The 21788-nt window shown below is 59.7% G+C and overlaps 1 protein-coding gene across 1 annotated transcript; it reads right to left on the bottom strand.

The window, feature by feature from the left end:
• Positions 1 to 664: 664 nt before the first annotated feature.
• Positions 665 to 18077, bottom strand: EIF3B (eukaryotic translation initiation factor 3 subunit B). The gene is made up of 19 exons (XM_036313258.1): positions 16926 to 18077; positions 13744 to 13936; positions 11816 to 11935; positions 11344 to 11401; positions 10748 to 10876; positions 10458 to 10615; positions 9646 to 9777; positions 9501 to 9567; positions 9167 to 9213; positions 7866 to 8076; positions 6364 to 6436; positions 5503 to 5625; positions 5091 to 5169; positions 4449 to 4587; positions 2875 to 3000; positions 2383 to 2460; positions 1888 to 1996; positions 1515 to 1632; positions 665 to 1031 (listed from the first exon to the last, which is right to left on the bottom strand). Exons 1-18 carry the CDS (start codon positions 17383 to 17385, stop codon positions 1529 to 1531), a joined length of 2406 nt encoding a protein of 801 aa, XP_036169151.1. The 5' UTR covers positions 17386 to 18077; the 3' UTR covers positions 665 to 1031; positions 1515 to 1528.
• Positions 18078 to 21788: the final 3711 nt, after the last annotated feature.

Here is a 21788-nt window from a genome sequence, read left to right as displayed (position 1 = left end):
AGCTGGGAAACCATGTCTGCAGCAGAGGAATCAGCAAGCAGTGTTTCAGAACGTCTTTATTGACAAGTTATGTACAATTACAACTAGTGAGTTTAAAGGCATGAAGTCAGTCCTTCGAAAGCGCTGGAATCTGTTAATGGAGCTGGGCCTTTTCCTGCTCCCGCAGGAAGGCAGGAAGGCGGCACCGTTGGCTCCGCTGAAGACCAGGAGAAACGGGCGACGCACCGCAGCGAGGACGCACCGCAGCAAGGACCGCGCACGGAGACTTAAGGCTCTGAGAACAGACAGGAGCACCTGCGGTCGGACGGGCCACGCTGGGCAGCAGGCCAGCCCACGCAACGGGCCGAAACCACATGGCTCTGCTCACTCCCCTTCAGTGGGGAAAGGTCATGTCATCAGAGGACCACAGAAGAGCAGCTAAAGCGACAGCTGGACAGGCCTCTGGGGAGGATGGAAGGCCCTTCACGTCCGGGAATGACAGGCATGGAGAACGCGGAGACAGTTACAACCCAGAGCTCAGCGGCACAGCAGGACCCCACCACGGGGTGCCCCCCAGCCTGCCACGCCTGCACGCGAGCACGTGACCGAGGGACCGAGCCCCACAGGGGCAGGGAGAGGCACCAGATCACGGTCGCTACCTACGTTTAACGACAAAGAAGACAACTTGTTCGTACAGGTTTGCTTTTATTTCCATTGAGAACCTGCCACAGCCTGGACGCGAGACCAGGCACTGGGTGCCCCCGCACAGGGACACAGGGTGCACTGCTCCCAGCTGCTGTCCAGGCCCCGGGCAGAGTCCCCACAGGAGGCCGAGGGGATCGTCGCCTGGTGGTGCAGCAGGAGGCCCAGCGGCAGCTCCCACGGGAGTCTCAGCGACAAGCACGCGGTGACTCAGGAACCACAGGAAAGGCTGGAAGCAGTGCCTCGAGGCGCCCGCTGGACACCAGGGTGAAGGCACAGCTCTGGAGACGGCTCCCGGGGCGCGTCAGAGCAGGAAGCACAGAGACGCCTAGCTCCGGCACGAGGTGGTGCTGCAACGAGGGGACACGGCTGACCCTCTGTCCTGCACGCACAGGCCCACGTCAGGGGCAGCTCCAGCCGCCCAGCTCCAGCCCTCAGCCTGGCGCCGGCTGTGAGCAGCAGTCTCGCCGGTGGAGCCGTCCGAGGATGACCAGTCACTCCCCCGTCTGGGGCAGCACTGCCTGGACCCCAGTCCCTCCCCTGACCCACAGCTCCCAGCTGCAAGGCCTCTAGGCCAGTCGTCATGGCAGCACCCGAGTCCCTGCCACACTCGACGGGGCTCCGAGGGCTCTCATCTCAGACCCACCAGGGACTGGCACTGGAGGCCCTTCCCCCACACTGGCCAGCCCCGCCCTGGAGCTCCATCTCAACGTCACAGCGCACAGCAAGGACCTCACTGACCTGAGAGGTGAAATGGGCTTTCCTGCGTCACCCTGAACGAGACACTGGCTAACCTGCGGGCCAGCCGGAGGCAGCTGCCGGGGGAGTCTTACCACAGTGCGGTCGGTCACTCCTGACTCCCCAGGGGGATGATCTCCTCCGTGACAAAGAACTCGATGGTCTCCTCCTCCCAGTCATCCACATTGCTGTCCAGCTCGTCGGTGTCCACGCCTAGAGGAGGGACAGAAGGGTGACAGAGGGGCGGGCGGCGCCGGCCGCAGCCTCAGCATGCACACAGCCAGGCGGCACGGACCACAGGCCCTCGCCGAGGCCGCGGGCACGGTGGGTGGGAAGGCAGCTCAGACCAGACCTTGGCTGATGAGAACGTGACACACAGGTGTGCTGAGAAGACCGTGAGGGAGCATAGACGCCAAGAGAAAACGGCTGAACAAACACCAGCTCTAGAAGCAGATCCCGCTCAGTTACCTCCTCGCAATTCCAGACGCTCGTTTTTCTGCTCCATGTACAGCTCCTGGGCCATTTTCCGGTACTTCCGGAAGTCCTCCATCATGGTGCGCCGCCTCTCCACCAGTTCCTAGGGGTGGGGCCGGGCAGGGCGGGGTTAGAGCGGGCACTGCACCCAGCACCCTCCCGACCTTGCTGCACCAGGAGGGTTGTGTCAGCAGCAGCCGCCAGACGACACAGGGAAACGTCCCTTAAAGGGCCCGCCAGGACAGGAGTGGTGGGGTGCTCCTTCCTTCTCTCCTCCCAACTGCCCCACCCCACAACTTCTGTATCTGAAAGCCAGTTGCCAAGAGGGTCACAGGCCTGGGCCCTGCCCCAACCTGCAGGCGGCACAGGGAGCACCTTCCATGGAGAAGTGACTGCCCAGGGGGGACCCCCAAGCCAGACACTGGCCCCGCTCTGCCATGAGAGACGGCGGCCATCTGTGGCCTTTCTCAGTCCAAGGACCACACTGACCTTCGAGGCTTTGGACTGGCTCAGACGATCCTTCTGTTCGAAGATCTTGGAGTATTTCTTCAGATCTTTTCTAATTTGCTGAAACAAAGACGGGTCCCTTAGGACTTACGTACACAAAGCAAGACCCACAAATGCACCTTCCACACTGCCAACATGGAATGACGCCCAGCGACCGACGGGCACAGCCTCCAGGCACTCCGCGTGGCTGGGCGTTGGTTCTCGGGTCTCGCAGCAGTGGGCCCATCCTCCCTTCCCGGGCTCCGACCCTCAGCCTTGTCCTCACACCCTCACCCACTGCAGAGCTCCCCATGCGACGTGAGCCCCGTGGGGAAGTGGGCACAGTTCACGCCCGTGTCCTAGAGGGGTGCTGACGGGCCTGCGGCTCCTGAAGCTCCAGTGACTGCCCTCAACTGCTCTCCCCCTCGGCGGTTCCTGCTGGGGCATCCCTTCCCAGCGTCCCCCTCGCCCGCCATAACCCGCTGGAGAGCAGACCTTGATCTGGTCCTGGCTCAGGAGCGTGGGGGGCCGGGGCCTCCACAGCAGCTGGCAGAAGCGGTCCTTGTTGTTCTTCTGCAGGAGGCGGCCCTGGAAGGTCCACAGCCAGTACGCATTGTCCACCTACAAGAGGAAGGCGGTTCTGCTACCCCAGGGACCGGGTCCACGGTGGCGCCAGAGCCACACACCCACCTCACTCCAGGCCCGGGCGGTGTGGCGCAGTGGTTGAGCGTCAACTCATGACCCAGGAGGTCACGGTTCGATTCCCAGTCAGGGCACGTGCCCGGGTTATGGGCTCGATCCCCAGTGGGGGATGTGCAGGAGGCAGCAGATCCGTGATTCTCTCTTAATGTTTCTCTCTCCCCCTTCTGTCTGAAAACAACAAAAATAAGTATTTTTTTTAAAAGCCTATCCCACTCCACACTGGTCTGCAGGCAGATGGTGTGCCTTTGCTGGTGGTACCTGGGGACACGGTACCTGGTACCATGCGTACCTCCCTCTGCTGCAACCCTGTCAGGCAGCTGCGGAGCCGTCCCATTTAACCGCGTGCCGAGGCGGCCTGCTGAGCCGACAGGGGGCACAGCCACGGTCCTGGTCGGGATATAAAGACACTGCTTTGCAGCGTGTTGACCAAGCCCGTGGTCCTGAAAGTTCATGACTTCACTCAACAGAATCACCTGAATTTGACCACAAGCTGGGTGACCAGACGACGATGGTCCAAACCAAAAACTGCTTGGGAGAGCCCTCACCGCTTTGGCTCAGCGGATACTGTCAGCCTGCGGACTGAAGGGTCCCAGGTTCGGTTCCAGTCAAGGGCATGTGCCTTGGTTGCAGGCATATCCCCAGTGGGGGTTGTGCAGGAGGCAGCTGATTGATGTTTCTCTCTCATCGATGTTTCTAACTCTCTGTCCCTCTCCCTTCCTCTCTGTAAAAAAATCAGTAAAATATATTTAAAAAAAAAAAACTGCTTGGGAGAGAAGCAACTGCTGGGAGCACACAAGCACCCCGGGACACGCCCTCCACGCGCACCCCACAGCAAGTGGCCCAGGGGAATGCCCAACCACAGGGGAGGCTGCAGACCGGAGACCCGGCTGTTACAAGGAAGACGGAGCCTGACCCGGGAGAGCGTGACCAGGACCGGCACCTTTTATGGAAAAGGCTGATGCCTCAGGCGCTCTGGTCAGGTACAGACGGCCCGAGCGTCACGGTGCGGAAGTGACGTGCACTCGGGGGAAACCGAGTTTCAAGCTCTGGACCATCCCAGGGCTAGTGCGCCCAGCATGCTCCTCTCTGACGCTGGACGGTGGCCACTGCCCACGTCAGGCCGTGTGAGTGCTGCCCACACGTGCAGGTGGGCGAGGCCGAGCCATGCTGATTGGTGGGCACTGCCCACTACAGTACTGACTGGAACACAGCCCTCTCATGAGTGAGAAGCTTCTACACGGAGGCAGCTGGAGCTGGGCCCAAAGGCTCAATGAACCGCGGAATCAGTAGCAATGCCCGCCCACCTGAGGAGTCAGCCACCAGCCCAGCACCACTCGGTCTCACAGTAGGCGGCTAGGTCCCCATACCTTGTGGCTCCACCAGGACACAGAGGTGACCACGTAGCGCCCAGTCGGGTCCCACTCCACGTCGGAGGCCATGTAGTGCTCTGCAATGTTCATGACGGTGCAGTCCGATGTGTCCACGAACGCCAGGGCGCCGTTCATGCTGGTGAGACAGACAGACAGACAGATGTCCTCACCGGGAGCCTCCCACGCAGTTCCCCCGGGTTCCAGGGCCCGTGGAGGCCCCGGGTGAGGGTCCAGGGCGTCCCCTAACCACTGCCGGGCTGTTAGCGTGGACATAACAGAGATAAGGATGCTGCTGAAGGCTGCCGGGCACAGGACCAGCCTGTGTTTGCGGCACATTTCATAGAGCAGGCCAGCGGTGTGTGACGAGCCTCCGGAACCACAGCGGGGACAGCCGCTGGAGCATGGGCAGGGCGCTGAGGGGGCCCAGTCCGGAGCGTGCACCAACACTGTGCACCCATCTGCCCCACGCACCAAGGCCGGGATGGCCACGCACATGAGAACTCCAGAGCTCAAGGATTCAGCGGTATCACCGCTCGGAACCCAGCACAGGGGGCGTGGACTGGGACTGGGACTGGGACTGGGGTCGAGGTCTGTGCGGCGGCCCACAGAGCGCTGCTTGGGGATCAGGCGGACACCCACCTCCTGAGACCGGCCAGCACCACGAACTGTCCTTGGGGGCTCCAGAAAATAGTGTTGGCCTGCTGCTTGTCAAACATTTCTGAAAGGAAGGAAGCGGCTGTGAGAAGTCATGGTGCAGGCACAAGGGCCGGCGTGCAGCCAGGACCAAGGGGATAGGGACTGGCACGTGCCCAAAGCTCAGAGAAAGCAGCCTTATCCACTCAATGCCAGGGCAGGAAGCTGAAGTGTAGACACTGATGCGTGAGGGAGCCACGCAGGCTCCTCCTGTCCATGGATGTGACACGCCCACGGAACCACGTGACCACAAGGGGTCTCCCAGCGGCGGGCTCAGGCCTGCGCAGCTGCCCCAGCAGGTCCCCCACATGCCGACTGGCTCACCCCTACAAGACACAAGACAGGCACGGCCACCTACTGATGAGCTCGATCTTCCCGTTGCTCTTCACGTGGTAGAAGGACACGGATATCCGGGGGGTCTCTCCGTGCAGCACCGCGAACTTGCTCCCATTCGGCTCCCAGGCGAAGGCGATGATGGGCTCTGTGAGGAGACAGCACCTGGTCCGTTACAGCCGGTCTCACGTGCACTGAAAGCACCACCGAGCAGCAGATGGAAGGCGCACCGGCGCGGCGTCCACTGCAGCTCGCTGGCCCGTGCACCTCCTGGCCGGTGGAAAGGCCCGCCTGCCCACCGTGGGCTGTGTGGCCCGTGGCCGTGTCCTCTCCTACACTCCGTGGCACGCAGGGTCCCAGGGCCTCGTGAAGGGCTGCCCTCCTCCCCGGGCAGGAGGTGGGTCTTACACGTCCTCCTATCTTTGTGTTTCCCCTCCCCCTTCCTGTCTCTCTCCAGCAAAACAGAAACAAAAGAGGACGCAGGCGAACTGCCACCCAAAGGCAGAGGCACGGCCCCTGCACAGTTCTCATGGGTCCGAAGAAGGTCCTCAAACGGAAACTCAGATGTCATGAGCTCCGCAGCTAACGGCCCAACGTGGCTAAGACCTGTCTCCCCGTTCTCGCCAGAGCCCTCACGCCTGTGCTGGCTGGGGGCGCAGCGATGAGAAAGGCGGGGGCAGCCTCCCTCGGCCACTGGAAAGGTTACGAGACTGAAGCTGGAAAGGACAAGACTCCAGAACGTACAGCGTGTCTAGCTCAGAGACCCACGCCCTCAGGTCACTGTCGCAGCCTGTCCTGGTGCCCGCCCCAGCCAGGCACGCACACCAGTTCCCAAGGCCACTGTGAGCCCAAGGCCACTCAGCATGAAGGGCCCCAACGAACTTGCCTTTCATTTCCACCACATCGACAGGCACCTGCTTTTCCCTCATTCGGAAAATTTCAAAATTCGTGACAACACCCTGTTAAAGAAAGGGGGTGACAATGTGGAGACTCCGGTGTGAGGAAGACTTAAAGGACAAGTGGAGTGGTCACAACACCCTCGTCATGACACAGGGCCCTCCGTGGCTGATCGACACCGGACGGGACTGTCTCGGGAGAACTGGACTCTCTCCCTCTCTCTCTGGCCCAGACTCTACTACAAAGAACTGCCCTAAAGGTCACATCACACGCAAACCGTCCACGGATCTGCACTGCAGCCCATCTGCAAGATTTCACGCGCTCAGAGAAGGCAGCAAGACCCAGAGGCCACGCCGTGCGGTCCACTCCCTTGCAATGCACCCTCAGAAGATCCGGAAAGAGGGAGGGGCAGAGCAGGGTGTCAGGGAGTGGGAGCGGGTGGCTGCTAACGGGGGTGGACTTCCTGTCTGGGGCAAGGAAAATGTTCTGGAATTGAGACAGTGGGGACTGCGTTGCACAATGGTGAAAGCCACTGAACTGGCCCCTGGAAGGCTGAGGGTTACGGGACGTGGATTGTATCTCAATGAAACAGCCCTGTAAAGGGCAGGGATACGTCCACGGGAAGGGAAGCAGGCAGCTCTGTAGGGAAGCTCACTATCATGATGCAAACAAAAAGCAGAACGAGTCAAGCAGGCCCTTGTTTGTGCTTAAAAACACTGAGAAACAATATTCCCTTCACCTCCAGAGGAGAGGGCGGGGCCTGGAGCCGCATCAACAGCTGGCCCATGAGCAAGGCAGAGGTTAGGGCAGGGGTGGGCAAACTTTTTGACTCGAGGCCACAATGGGTTCTTAAACTGGACCGGAGGCCGGAACAAAAGCATGGATGGAGTGTTTGTGTGAACTACTATAAATTCAAAGTAAACATCATTACATAAAAGGGTATGGTCTTTTATTTCAATAGTTTTATTCATTTCAAACGGGCCGGATCCGGCCCGCGGGCCATAGTTTGCCCACGGCTGGGTTAGGGGCACCCATCTCGCACAGTCAAAAACCCACATCTAACCTGAGTCCCCCAAACAGAACGAGCTGTCCCCTAGGGCCCACAGGGCCTGCTGCAGGGCCTCCGGCTGCTCAAGCCCCTTAGGGCGAAGGCGAGGACCAGCGCCCACAGCCCCTCCCAACGCTGCTTCTGACCTGCGGTTGGTGGGATTGCAGGTGTGAAACCCGGGACAAAGGCAACTGGGTATCGGCTGGGAAAGGCCCACGTGTAAGTGAACCGCGCAACCCACACCCATGCTGTTCGTCAGCTGTGTTCCCATGAACTCTAAGCCACCTGCGTGTCTCACCCACTCAGTTTTACGGATAAAGGACACTCCTCCTGGGATCAGGTGGGCCTGACGATAACCCACAAACTCCAGCCAAGCCTCCACTGGCACCTCCACACCCCGAGCCGGCACAGCCCTGCCCCCAGGACCGCCCGGCCCCGCGCACCTGGGTGCCCTTGGGCGTCCTGTCCACTTTCACACACAGGTAGTCCCCGTTCTTCTGCCAGTGCAGCTTGCAGTCCACCACGTTGAAGAGGTTCCTGACCCGGATCTCCTGGCGGCTGGGCAGCTGCATCAGGGTCACCCGAGCGGGAATGTCCTTGTCTTCAGGCACCCAAAAGGCTATGATGTTACCACCAGGGGACCAAGAAAAGTCTCTGCGGGACAAAGGAGCCGCCGTCACCAGGACGCCGTCACCGGGGGCAACGGCAGAGCTCACTGGCCGTTCGGAGGCCCAGCAGCAACCCTTCGTGGGAGCATACTGCCTGGTGCTGCTCTAGGACCCGTCAGTCCTTTCATCCGGTGGCAGCCCTGACCCTAAACTCTCTGCCAGGGAGGAAAGAGATGCTGACAGTGCCGCCCAGTGCCACAGCCCCTCTGCCAGGACTCACACCCACACGACCACTCCCTGCGCTGCCAGCAGGTTCCATCCCTTTGAGGCTGATGGGCCGGGCTCTGTGCCTTACAAGGACCCGGCAGGAGCTGAGGAAACCACAGCAACAAGGGAGGAGCCGCGGCTGGAGGGAGACTGCGAGTTCGTGCTGTGAGCACCATCTTTACTTCTGCGTTTACGAGAACCAAGTACTGGCCTTATTTTCAATGTAAGCCATAATTTTGCCCAAAAATGTAAGAAGGGCCTGGCTAGCTAGCATGGCTCAGTGGTTGAGCACTGACCTATGAACCAGGAGGTCACAGTTCAATTCCCAGTCAGGGTACATGCCTGGGTTGCAGGCTAGATCCCCTGTAGGGGGCATGCAGGAGGTGGGCAATCAATGATTCTCTCTCATCATTGATGTTTCTACTCTATCCCTCTCCGAAACCAATAAAAACCTATTTAAAACAAGAAAAGAACGCAGGGAAGGAAGGAGTAAGAAGCCTGACCCGGCACGTGGCACTTCAAGGCAGACACTAACCCTCCGGAGGCTTCAGAGGAAGGAAAGGCCGTTCTGACAGAGGAGCTGCGACTCACCAAACGCCCCCCACACCACGTAGCACGGAGCCCTGTCACTACATGGAGCCCCTGCTCCACCGTGTGGCCCCCAGGAGGCACCCTGAGCGGGGGAGGGGCACGCCGCCCAGGAGGCACCCTGTGTGGGGGAGGGGCACGTCGCCCAGGAGGCACCCTGAGCGGGGGAGGGGCATGTCGCCCAGGAGGCACCCTGTGCGGGGGAGGGGCATGTCGCCCAGGTGGCACAGGCCGGGCCGGGGCCGCAGAGCGAGAGGAGCAGCTGGAGGAGCCCCACTTACTTGATGCCGGAGATCTTCAAGCTCTTCTTGTCCAGGAGGCCCATGGACTGCAGGAAAACAAGGGCCACAAGTGACTGAACAGGCCAATGTCTCAATAACGCAGTGTTTTTACAGAAAGGCAAGCGGAGGCTCCGATGTGAGCTTGCATGAGCAGAGGCAACAACTCCTGAAACCGTCCACGTTTCCCAGCCACCTCTCCGCCCCAACCCTCCGAGCACAACGGGGGCTGGCAGAGAGCGACCAGCCCAGGACACACCGCTCCACCACGCCCGGGCCCAGGGAAAGCCCGCCCGAGCGGCCCGCTCATCCCGCGATAACGCAGTCCATCACTCACGGGAGTCTCATAGATGCTGAGGGTGTCGAGGGTCATCCGAGCAAAGAATTTACCATCATGGCTCCACCTGAGACGAGAAGAAGACCAGTGCAGGCTCTGCCCACGAGCAGCCCCCGAGGTCGCCAGGCTCCCACTGTCCACCTACTTGAAAATTGGCCAATGAGCGGAGCTTTCACAGTGAAAGCCTCTCTTCTTCTGGCCGGTAAGGGTGTCCCAGATGATGATGGCCTGGGGGTCATCCTGTGTGTCCATCAGGGGGCTGAAGGTCACCAGGTATCTGTAACAGAGGGGGACACGTTTTATTTCTTTAAAGTAAGTTTTTGTTGATTTGAGAGAGAGAGGAGAGAAAGAAACATTGATGAGTGAGACCCTTCCATTGTCTGCCTCCGGTATGCCCCCTACTAGGGATCGAGCCTGCAACCCAGGAGGATGCTGGGTGGCTGTGGACCATGGCCTTCAAGGTCCTCATGTTCCACCCACTCCCCCCACAAAGCTACACGGACCATCACACACAGGAGGGATGTTCGTTCACAAGAAAATGATCTGCAAAATACATGATCTTGGACCAGATCCTGAACCGAAGGGGGAAATTTTACAAAGGACATCACTGGATCAAGGGATCAAGTTCTAACAGTAATTGATGTTAAATTTCCCGACGTTAACGACGGCATGTGGCTGTGTAACATTCCCTTTCCTAGCAAATGACTCGGGGGTGAGGGACGTGATCCTTCCACTTACTCCCAAAGGCTCATGAAAACATTATGCTCATCTATTTGGAGAGAAAATGACAAAGCAACCAAACCACACGTGACCTGGAGCGCTCGGCACAGAGCACCCAGGAGTTCTCAGACCTCCCGCCATTTCTAAGGGTGAAACCACAGCACAACACAAAGGCTCTGCAGGAGGCCAGCAAGAGCTGAAGGGAGCAGATGCCAATGCACTTCCCCATGGGCTTACCTTTCGCAAGGGGAGAAGTCGATGAGCTGGACCCCCTGGTGGCTGAATCTCTGAATCTGTTTGAATTTCTCTCCCCCCCAGAGAGCAATGCCTCGCTGATGGAAGGTGGCCAGGTAGGTGCCCTTGGGAGACCAGCGCACGTATGTTTCGGTCCACCGCTGTGGAGAAAGCAATGCCACCATTAACGCAACAGCACAGCCAAGCACACACGCCTAGATGGGCCCCGGAGACCAAGACCCCTCCCCTGCTCTCGTGCCCAGCTCCCTCCCCATGTGGCAGCAAACACCCACCGCTCTCTCCTCGATCGATACGGGATCCTTCACGTCATTCCAGAATATGGAGGTGCGGTCTCCGCTCTCGAAGATCACACTGTACTGATCCCTGCACTCCGCCTCCTCCAGCCAGTAGCGCAGATTCCCCTGGAAGAAGACCGAGGGCGGGGTCACATGTCAGTTTTTATGAGAGAAAAGCACTCATTGGTCACACTGCTCTTGGAGGTGGACACATCCCGGCAGCATCTCCAACTGCCCAGGAACTCCCCACCCCAAGCCAAGAGGCCGGCCAGCATTTCAACTACAGCGGGGCCTTGACTTACGAGTTTAATTCGTTCCGTGATGGAGCTCATAACTCAAACTACTCGTATGTCAAATCTTAAAGTGAACGAGTGAGACACGTGATGCTGGGCTGATGTTGTAGCATTCACTGCGACGTTCGCTGCACCAACTAGCGGTGGGGTATCTGAAGCTGGCTCGCAACCCGAATTTTAGCTCGCAACTCAAAGCAAAAAATCGGCCGAGAGGCGGCTCGTATCTCGAAAAACTCGTTAGTCGCGACACTCGTAAGTCAAGGCCCCGCTGTACTTAGATCCCGATTCCATTCAACATACCAAGTCTTTGAAAGGCTGTTTCTCTGGGATGTCCCATTCGTCACTGATGGTCATATACCTGGAGGAGAAGAAGAAATGGTCCGGTAACAGTCACACGGCAGCCCCCCCGGCCCCCCCATCCCCGCCCAGGCAGTCCAGCCAGCCCTCAGTCAACACCCACTAAGTGACATAATTGATGGTAAGTGACTACGGCAGCTCATCAACAATGTAAGGCAACGCCATGTTTGAGGACCTGCTGCACTGCACCCTGCTGTCCACCCCAGAGCAGGGGCAGGACGGGTTTTATTGGCAAAACCGGTGAGGGTGCTTGTGTGAGGAGGTGCTACTGGCCAGTGTGAGGGGCCAGGGATGGGAAATGGTCCTACATGGTGTGACCACAGGTGGAGCCACCCAGAAGGCAAGAGCCCTCCCCCTGACCCAGGCCATTCGCAGGGCGAAGGTCCAGGTTCACACGGCCCGAGCCTGAGCTCACTTGTCAAAATCGGTGAAGAGGTTGACCCTGAAGGTGTGCTGCTTGTCCAGCTTGTAGCCGTCGGCATTCTTCACGGCATCCAGGGCATGGGCAGGAGACGCGTACTCCAGGAAAATGTAACTGAAGCGAGAAAGAGGCAATGCGTGGACATTCAGATCAGCGTGCTCGTGCTCAATACACACGACACCTCCACAGCTGCAAACATGGCACGCACCCGGGACCATGCCCCTGCCATGTCCGAGGCAGCCCGATCTCGGGCAGAGCAGTTCCCTGAGCATGAATGAAATCCCAACAGAAGCTCCTCATTCATCAAAACGTCCATTAGCTTGACTGTGGTAACGGTTTCATGGACGTGTGTGTCAAAATGTGCGGAAGCATACACTTTAAAGCTGGGCACGTTTATTGTAGGTCAACTATTTCATAAAGTTGTTACAAAACCTGAAGTCATAAAGATCATGGCCCTGGCCCCGGCGGCTCAGTCGGTTGAGCGCCGTCCCATGCACCAAGAGTTGCTGGTTCCATTCCTGGTCAGGGCACATGCCGGGGTGCAGGCTCGATCCCCAGCAAGGAGCATGCAGGAGGCAGCTGACTGATATGTAGCTCTCACGCTGATGTTTCTCTCTCCCTTTCCCTTCCTCTCTCTCTAAAAATCAATAAAAATTTAAAACGAAAACACCCCCTGAATTTGGAATGATTGAAAAAAGTCATAAATATTACGTCAGGCTGCATCACAAAGGCTCCCGGGGGTGTCTCACGAGAAACAAGTGCGGCAGGCGTCCTTCCGCCTGTCTCCGCAGACAGCGCCAGGGGCGTCGCTGTGCTTGGCCACCGCCTTGTAAATTAAAGCGATGCTCGGTAGTTTCCAAAGTCTCAACCACACCGACCTGACCACCTTCTCACCCCTCTCCCCTCCAAGACTGACATTTACATGAAATGTCAGCAGAGAACGTCTGGCTAGACACTCCTTCCTCTGGTGGCCACCTGGTCACCCGCCGACACTGCCCAGCGGCAACCCCCAATCCAGTGGTTCTCAACCTGTGGGTCGCAACCATCGGAAAACACATATAGCATATCAGATATTTACATGACGATGCATAACAGTAGCAACATTACAGTGATGAAGCAGCAACAAAAATAATGTTATGGTTGGGGTCCCCACAACATGAGGAACTGTATTAAAGGGTCGCGGCATGAGGAAGGTTGAGAACCACTGCTCCAATCCCACTCCTGGGTCCAGAGCAAGGAAACAACCACACGTGCTCAAAAGGGGACACATGGGAGACTGTGTAACTGGGAAACTCGAAGTCAACTGATAGGAAGCAGATGACCTGTCCTGAGAGAGTACAGAAGCCACAACATTTAAATAAAGAAACCAGAGTTCCAGTCACCAACACAGAAAACCCACTATGGGATTTCAAAAGCAAACTGCAGGACTGCCTATTATGCTACCATTTGTAAAAGGCACTATTTTATTAGTAGTAACACCAGAAAAAAAAAAGCTGATAAGCAATGACAGCGCTTTCACCTAAACCATAAAAAATATCCCCATTTGTGATGTTAAAACGTGAAAAAAAAAAGCGCATCTTACAATCAATGCAATTGCACGTGTAAAATTTCCCTGGAATTCTGCCAGCTCCCAGGTCCTTGGGTCCTTTACCCTGGGTGAACCGTGTGCCCATGGCTCTGACAGCAGCTTGAAGCACCAAGCTCTGACTCTGTGAGCGCTCAGCAGCCCGAGGCCTGTCGGGAGCGAAGCGCACACACCTCCCAGGACCACGTGCTGCAGCAGCTCCAGCTGAAGGTGAGCGCCCACCGGGATGAGGCGGAGCCAGAGAACTGGCCTCATGGTGGTGGCTGCGGGGGGGGGGGGGGGGGGGGGCCTGACACAGGAGGAGGGAGGACACTTAGGAACCCTGAGTCCCACGCACCCTTTCGTCTTGCCCTCCTCCTCGGGGTAGAAGTCGTTGGTGATCTTCCCGAACTTGGAGAAGATCTTGTGGATGACGTTTTTGAGCTTCTCCAGCCGGTCAGGTCCCACCTGAGGCACGTTGTCCACCACGATCACCGAGTCGATCCCGTCCGCCTCCTGGGGCCGGTCCTTGAGCACATCTCCCAGCAACTCTGTCCGAGAGAGAGAGAGGTCCAGTGACTCACTGACCGAGCAACACGCTCAGACGTTAGCTTAGCACTCGGCCCGTTTCCAACGAGCAGGGAGATGAATCTAACGCCTGCACCTTGAGGAGGAAGCCTGCCCTCCCCCCCCCCCCCCCCGCTCCCTTCACATTTACACGTGAAAGAACGTGGGAGGTTTTAACTCTTCACACTCCCTTGGACAGTCGGGCATGTCAACAGGTTCCTGGCAATAAGGGAAGATTTCAAGTGAATGTAACAGAAAAAGACTTTTAGTAATGAGAAGGCACACGGAGAGGAAGGCCTTTCCTGGGAATCAGAAAACCAGGAGTGGGCGGGGACTGCTGTGGAGGCCTCCCCAACCCACCGCCATTGGACGTGGCTCATCACTCTGAGACAAACAGCTCCTTACCCAACAGCCTTTCTGTCGGAGGACTCGGGCTGAGACAGGTACTAATCCCACCTTTCTGAATAAATTCTACAAATTCGTTAGCTTGTCTAGGGAGCTGTGAAATGGCAAAGCACTGGGTGAGAACAGACACCTGCAGAGCCACCATCACAGCACACGCCGAAAGCGCGTCCGTCTCAGCCAGGCCGCGAGCCAGCGAGCGCGAGCCCGGGTCATCTCAACCACAGGTGTGCCCTGGAACCGCGAGCCACCCTGCTTTTTTCTTCCCTTTTTATTAATTTCAGAGAGGGAGGGAGAGGGAGAGAGGGAGAGAAACATCAGTGATGAGAGAACCATGGATCAGCTTCCTCCTGCACGCCCCACACTGGGGATCAAGCCCGCAACCTGGGCATGTGCCCCTGGCCAGAATCGAACCTGGGACCCTTCAGTCCACAGGCCGACGCTCTATCCCCTGAGCCAAACTGGCCAGGGCCACTCTACCTTCTTTATCACACTTTTAAGAATTTCCACATACCAGCCGACCTGGTGTGGGCCAGGTGGTTGAGGCACAGAACCCCGCACAACGAAAGGTGGCTGTTGGGCTCTGGGTCAGGGCACACACCCAGGTTGCAGGTTAGATCCGAAAGACAGGAGGCAACCAATCGATGTTTCTCTCCCTCCCTCCCTTCCTCTCTCTAGAATCAATGAGAAATATATCAAGTGAGGATTTTTTAAAAAGAATTTCAACATGCCAAATAGAACATGTTCTTTGCTGCATTTCATTCTCAGAATTTAAGATGGATTCTCTTCATTGTGTTTGAAATGTTCAGTAAGCTCAAAGGCCTCTCGAAAAGGAGTCTTAATTTCAAGAAGCATGCCCTGCTATAAACTATTTCTAACTCCTTTCAACCCTTTGTAATATTGAAAATGTTATCTAAAAACAAGAACTGCCACTTAAATTTCAAATAAAAAACAAAAACTAAGACCCAAGAGAAACAAAGGGAGAGGCAGGTTAGAGTCACACCCTGGCGACGCGTCCCCACAGGAGGGAGTCCGATCTGGGCTCTTAAGGCTCGGGCTCCAGCAATTAGGTGCCTGCTAAGCCTGCTCTGCGTTTACAAGGCTCCCCGTGGCTGCGTCAGCGTTTCTGCCCACAGCGGACTCCTTCCCCGTCCGGTCCTTAGGGAACAGGTGTTCTTTCTAAGCGCCTGTCCCTACACGGCAAGGCGGCTAGTCACCACACACACACGGCCTCCGTCGCACGGCCTGCACACCTGGGTCCTCTGGGCCATGGACCCCCCTCTATCCTCCAAGCTGAGCAGCAGACACAAATACAAATGGTACTGAATGGGCAAAAGGGCGACGCTTAGAGGTAGAACCTTACCACGTCGGGCCGACCCAGCAGCGGCGGAGACCTGACGCTAAAGGGAGGCTGGCGAGAAGACGCCCGTCCCAGCCCGAGGGGCGCGGCGCTCAGGGCGCTGGGAGAGGGCGCGCCCCAGACTGCCTTTTCCAGAGAAGGTGCCCAAGGCGTCTCTCTCTGCTCCCCACACAGGACAGTTCTTCTTGCAAAATACGAATCACACGTGAGCAACCGACCACAAGGGGCCGGGAGAAAGGGGAGGCTGCTGCGCTGGCCCCGGACGGCACTCGCAGGTCACTCCGGCTCAAGCCCGTGCCCTGCGCTCCCACAGGGAGGCCCAGCCGCCTGGCCTCGCGCTCCAGCACCCGGGGTCCCACCGAGTCCTGGAAACGGCTCCCGTGTTGGTCTCGTGGGAACGAGGCTGCACAAGTGCTGAGTGGGAGGACGTCCTGAGGGCTCACCACAGGCCCCACGTGGGCACCGATTTACAGCAGAACCGCCGGGGGGCGCCCTGCTCGGGCCCAACACGCGCCCTCCCGGCGGAACCGGCTGTCCATAGGGGGGACACGGCGGCGCCGACAGACAGCCCTCGGAAGCGCGTTTACAGCCGACAGTCCACGTCGGGTCCTGCACGCACGTCTTCATTTCGCCCGCGGTTCTCTGTGGTTCTGCCTCCGTCTCTGGGAGCAGATGCAACAGCTCAAAGCTCCGGCACCGCCAGTCCGCCGTCAGCATCTCCTCTCGGGCAGCACCCCTCCCGGAGCCGCGAGCTGCTGGCCCTCCCCGCTGTGCGCGGGGCCCACCGTGCGCTCCCGGCTGCGCAGGGCCGTGGCGGGAGCTGCCCACAGCCCGTCGGGAGCCGGGCCGCAGGCGGGTGCAGGCGGGGCTGCGGCTCATCGGGGAGGAGGGGGCAGCCGGCGGCGCTCAACACCCGCGCGGCCCGCAGAGCCGCCAGCAGCCCGGGGGAGACGGCGTCCGTCCCACCCGAGGACTCGGCGCCGAGGGGGCTCCGGCTCGGACAGCTGTGGCGGGACCGCGGCACCACACCGGCCGGCGAGGGCTGTCACCCAGACCGCGCGGCACGCGGGTCCCGCCCCGCTCGCCCCACTGCCCGCCCCGCCGCAGGATGGCCGGTCCCCAGGCTGCCCCACCCGGCACCCTCTTACTGGGACAAGGAGGGAGCCCAGGCCCTCACATCACAGCCAACCTCCCCCGCGCGGGCCGCTCACCTTCCTCGCTCACGTCGTCCACGAAGTCCTCGGGGTCGCTGAACGAGGGCTCGTCCGCGTCGCCATTCTCGGCCGCGCCGGCGTCCTCTGCGGGGCCGCCCTGCACCCCGCCGGCCCCATCGGACCGGGCCTCGGCCGCCGCGTCCCGGGCCTGCTCCCCCGGGGCGTCGTCCTCGTCCTCGGCCGGGGCGGCGGCGGGGGAGGCGGGCTCCTCGGGCGGCGGCGGGGACGGGCCGGGGGTCGCGCCGGCCGCCTCCTCCCCGTCGGCCGCGGGCTCGACGGGCACTTCAGGGCCCGGCCCGGCCTCCGCCTCCTCGTCCTCGCCGTCCGCCGCCTCCTGCGCGCCGGGCGCCCCGGGCCGCGGCTCCTCTCCCGGCGGCTCGGCGGCCGGCTGCTGCTGTGCGGGCTCGGCCCGCTCCTCGGCCGCCTCGGGCGCCGCCACGTTCTCCGCGTCCTGCATGGGCCCGCCGCTGCCGCCTCACCGCGCTTCCGACTCTCCCAGGCCGCCCCGCGCCGCCGGCCGGGCCATGTGCGTGCGGTGGGCCGTCCCACGAGGCCGGGGGGGGCTCCCGCACCCTGTCGCCCCCCGAGCGGCCGGGAGACGCAGCGGGCAGCCGGGTGTCCACCCGCGGTCAGCGCGGGGCTCCCACGGCGAGCGCGCGCTCAACCGCGATCACCGCAGTCCCGCAGGCCCGTCTGCAAACTCCCGGGAACGACAGTCCCCACCTCCGGGGAAGGGACAGGATGGTCTCGCCCAACATGGCGCCGCGCTCTTCCTCCTCCCGTCGGGCGCCGCGGCGGCGGCCTCAACCATTCGCGACGCCGCAGGGGGGGCGCAGCAGTCGGCCCAGGACTCAGCACCGTGCAAACAATTCGGGGAGCGGTGGCAGGGAACCCGCAAGCTCGGTGCCTGCCTGGCTGGGATGGCCGCCCCGCCGGCGACAGCCTCGCGTGCACTGTCCTGAGCTCCCCCCGCGCGTGTCCGCCCTTAGACTCGTCTACTGACGAGCACTAGGATGGACGGTTCCGAAACAGAAAAGGGGGTCCTGGCGAGCCGAGCCGGAACACGGCCAGAACCTCGGCTTCCTAGGCAACATACAAGTGAGAGCTGCTCTCACCGACCCTGCCCGGGGAACCCCGCGGCCTGGGGAACCCCGCTCTTCCCATTCTGATGGTCACGGTGGGGGGGCGGAGAAGCCCCGCCCCTCGACGTGGGGAACGAGCGTGGGTCACGTGGGTGGACGGCCGGAGTGGGCGGGGCGGGGGCGGGGCTGCTCAGGAAGGTGCCGGGGACCAGGTGATGGACGCGTCCGGCTCGGGTTTGGACCCTTCGGGAAGAGTATCCTGTACTTGTTATCTTTTTTAAAAATATATATATATATACACATATTTTTATTGATTTCAGAGAGGAAGGGAGAGGGAGAGAGAGAGACATCCATGATGAGAGGGCATCATGGAGCGGCTGCCTCCTGCTGGCGGAGCTCGCCACCTGCTTCGCAGGGCACGTGCCTTGACCCGAATGGAACCAGGGACCTGTGGGTTGACGGGAGGACTTCCACCAACGGAGCCAGACTGGCCCGGCGCTGTGTTCGTGTCTTGCATTTGTACTCGGTTGTTGCCAGGAGTGAGGGCAGCTGCTGGTTGGCAGGGTTTGACTCGCCTAGATCGGGAGCTCAGTGGAGGGGGTGCGGCTGGGAGCCGGGGAGTTGGTGTTTCACGGGGCCTGAGCCTCGGTTTGGGAGATGGGGGATGAGAACGGGCCTGAGATGATGGCGGCGATGTTAGGGTGTGACTGTGCTCCACGCCCAGGCCGCACAGTGACAACAGCCAAGGGGTGAATTTAACGCCTTCAGCGTCTCTTACCTCCTTTGAGCGGGAAAAGGAGAAAGAGCCCAGGTCTTGGGTTGCCTGATGCTAAGTGTGACTCTGACTTTCAGCGGCAGCTTTGGGCAGGCCTCCGGGCCTCCGTGTCCCCCTCTGTAACACGAGGAGTAGCCCCTATTCCGTGTGTGGCCTGTGGACCCGTTTCAAAAGGCAAACGAGTTTCTGCTGGAGGCCACAGCCCTCATTTCTAGTTCCATCTGCAGTGTTCCTAGGGGATGAGGGCGGGACCTTGAGGCACGGCTAGGAGTGCGGGGTGGCCAGCCCAGGAAGGGGAAGGGGTCAGCGGAGGGCTAGCCTCACCCGGCCCTGGGAGCTCCGAAGCAGGAATAGCGCCTGGAGGCGAAGGGGCCAGACCGCCCCCATCCGGCCAGCTCCAGGGTTGGATGTGGATGGACCGGGAACAGGTGTCCAGAGAAAAGTCAACGGGGCTGCCCCAGGGCCCAGGCTGCGTCAGCTTCGCTTCCGCCATCAGTAAAAGGGAGGGACTGTGCTCCTGCCTCCCCCCCCCCCCCATGGCTCCAACACACTCCGGCAACACGTTCCAGTCATGCCCGTCCGCACTCCTCTACTCTTCTGTCTGTTTGTTTATTCATTTATTTATTGTCTAAAGTTTTACATGTGTCTCCTTTTCCCCAACTGACCCCCCCATCCCCACCCCGGGCAGGCCCCCACCGCCCCAGTGTCTGTGTCCATTGCTTATGCTGATGTGCACGCGTGCATACAAGCCCTTTGGTTGCTCTCTCACCCCCCCTACTCTTTGCACTCAGCACCATCGTCAGTATTCTACCCCACATTGTACTTCGTTGTTGAAAGATTAGACAGAGGCCGAAAACCAGGACCACAGGCTTTATTAGAGGAGCAGGACCTGCCGGGCTGCCTCGCAAGGGGAGGACCGCAGCACGTGCAGGGGTGGGCACACCTTTTGAGGGGCGGAATGGGAAGGGGTGGGGGGCTTAGTGTACTTGACGCGCTGATTGGTGGCTTCATGTATGGTCCATATAGGACAATGGCTTCCGGTATGTGGCAGGTGTGGATTGGTGGTCCAATGTCTAGTCCACATAAGGTGCCTGGTTAGGCACTCAGGTATTTCCGGGCTGCAGGTGACGTCATACTCGTCCACCAGTTGGGGGAAGGGAGGATCTATCATTTGTCATTACCATTTGAAAAGCTCCCTGACTGCATGCCGTGTGGAGTCTGGGTTGGATCCTGGGACCCAGCCGGCGTGGCTCAGTGGTTGAGCATCCACCTATGATCCAGGAGGTCATGGTTCGATTCCCGGTCAGGGCATGTGCCCAGGTGGCAGGCAGCTGATCAATGATTCTCTCTCATCGTTGATGTTTCTATCTCTCTCTTCCTCTCTGAAATCAATAGAAATATATTTTTTTTAAAAAGAAACAGGACGTTCATGGAAAAACAGCTGAAACCTAAGTGATGTCTGGCGTTGAGTTAACAGCATTGTGCGGGGGTGGTTTTCATGGCTGTGGCATGTACAGTGTTAACATCGGGGTTCACGGGAACTCCCTGAGCTACCTTTGCAACCCTTCCGTAAATTTGAAATGATCCAAAATGAAAAGCTTGCCACAAATGATTGAGACTCAAACACATGTCTGCCCACCCGTGTTCACAGCAGCATCACTCACAGTATCCAGAAGGGGGAAGCACCCCAGCGTCCGCCCGGTAAATGCATGAGCAGCACGCGGCCCACCACGCGATGGAATAGTGTTCGGTCTGGAAAAGGACCGCGCTGACACCCGCTGCCGTGTGGATGGGCCCGAGGACATGCTGGCGAGATCAGCCAGACACACGAGGACACACCGTCTGACCCCACTCCCGCGGGGCTGGGGAGTCAGCTTCACGGAGTGGAAGCAGAGGGTGGGGCCCGGCTGGGGTGGGGTGAGTGTTTAATGGGGACCGAGCCTCAGGGTGGGAAGATGGGAAGTTCTGGAGATGGTGGCGGACGGCTGCCCAGCAGCGTGAGTGAGTGCGCTCTGCCCTTAAACATGCGCACGTGGCCCCTTGTGCCCTGTGTGTCCCGTGCCACAACCAAATGCTGGTTAAAATGTCGCGGGGGTGTCCTGCCAGCTGGCTGGGTGGCCTCGGCACGGGTGCTGAAAGGACAGGGCCTTGGTCTTTTCTGGGGCGGATCTCCCCTTTGGGGGTGAGGATCCCGAAGAACTGATGAGTCGGCAGGAGACAACCCGCCTACAGGTGGCGCTCGCGCCGCTCCCGTGAGAGGCTGGGCTGCCTTCCCTTCCCCTTGGCGTTCCTAACCAGCCGGCAGCTCTCGGAGTCTCCGTCGTTCCTCCTGGGAATTTCCCCTGAACGCGGCTGTCTGTGGTCACAGAGCGGGGAGAGGACAGGACGGACGGACTCAAAGGGTCCGGTGTCGCCCCAGGCGCCTGAATTCCCCGCCTCGCCTGCCGCACACGCCCCTGCCTTGAGCAGGCTGGGTGGGCAACCTCCTGGGAGGTCCTTCAGGTGCGGGGCAGGGGCAGGAACCAGAGAGTCCTCACCGCCCCCTCCCCCGGACCTCCGCACGCCCTTTACCTGCTCGGAGCCGGCTCCCAGGTGTGGCTCAGTGGTCAGAGCTTGGCCCGCGCACCAAGTAGTTGTCGATTGATTCCCGGTCAAGGGCACACACCTGCGTTGCAGGTTCGCTCCCTGGCCACAGTGGGGCAGGATGCAACCAACCCATGTGCCTCTCACATCCATGTTTCTTTCTCTCCCTCTCCCTCCCTCCCTTCCACTAAATAAAAATAAAAGTAAATAATACCCTGAGGTGAGGATTAACAGCAACAGAGAGTGCCGCTGTGTGGAGTATGCCAGGCACCAGCCAACCAGCCAACCTCCCCACACCCCACCCTTCACCCCCCGCCCCCCGGGGAGAGTACCAGTCCCTGCCAGGGGTGCGAAGACCTCCTGAGCTCCTACTCCGAGCCAGGCAGCGCCTTAAATACTTACAAACTCACTCACTTCATC

This window comes from Myotis myotis, unplaced genomic scaffold (assembly GCF_014108235.1).
Source record: "Myotis myotis isolate mMyoMyo1 unplaced genomic scaffold, mMyoMyo1.p scaffold_m19_p_6, whole genome shotgun sequence".
Taxonomy (NCBI): domain Eukaryota; kingdom Metazoa; phylum Chordata; class Mammalia; order Chiroptera; family Vespertilionidae; genus Myotis; species Myotis myotis.
Note: the sequence above shows the minus strand (reverse complement) of the source record. Positions and strands in the feature narration are given on the sequence as shown.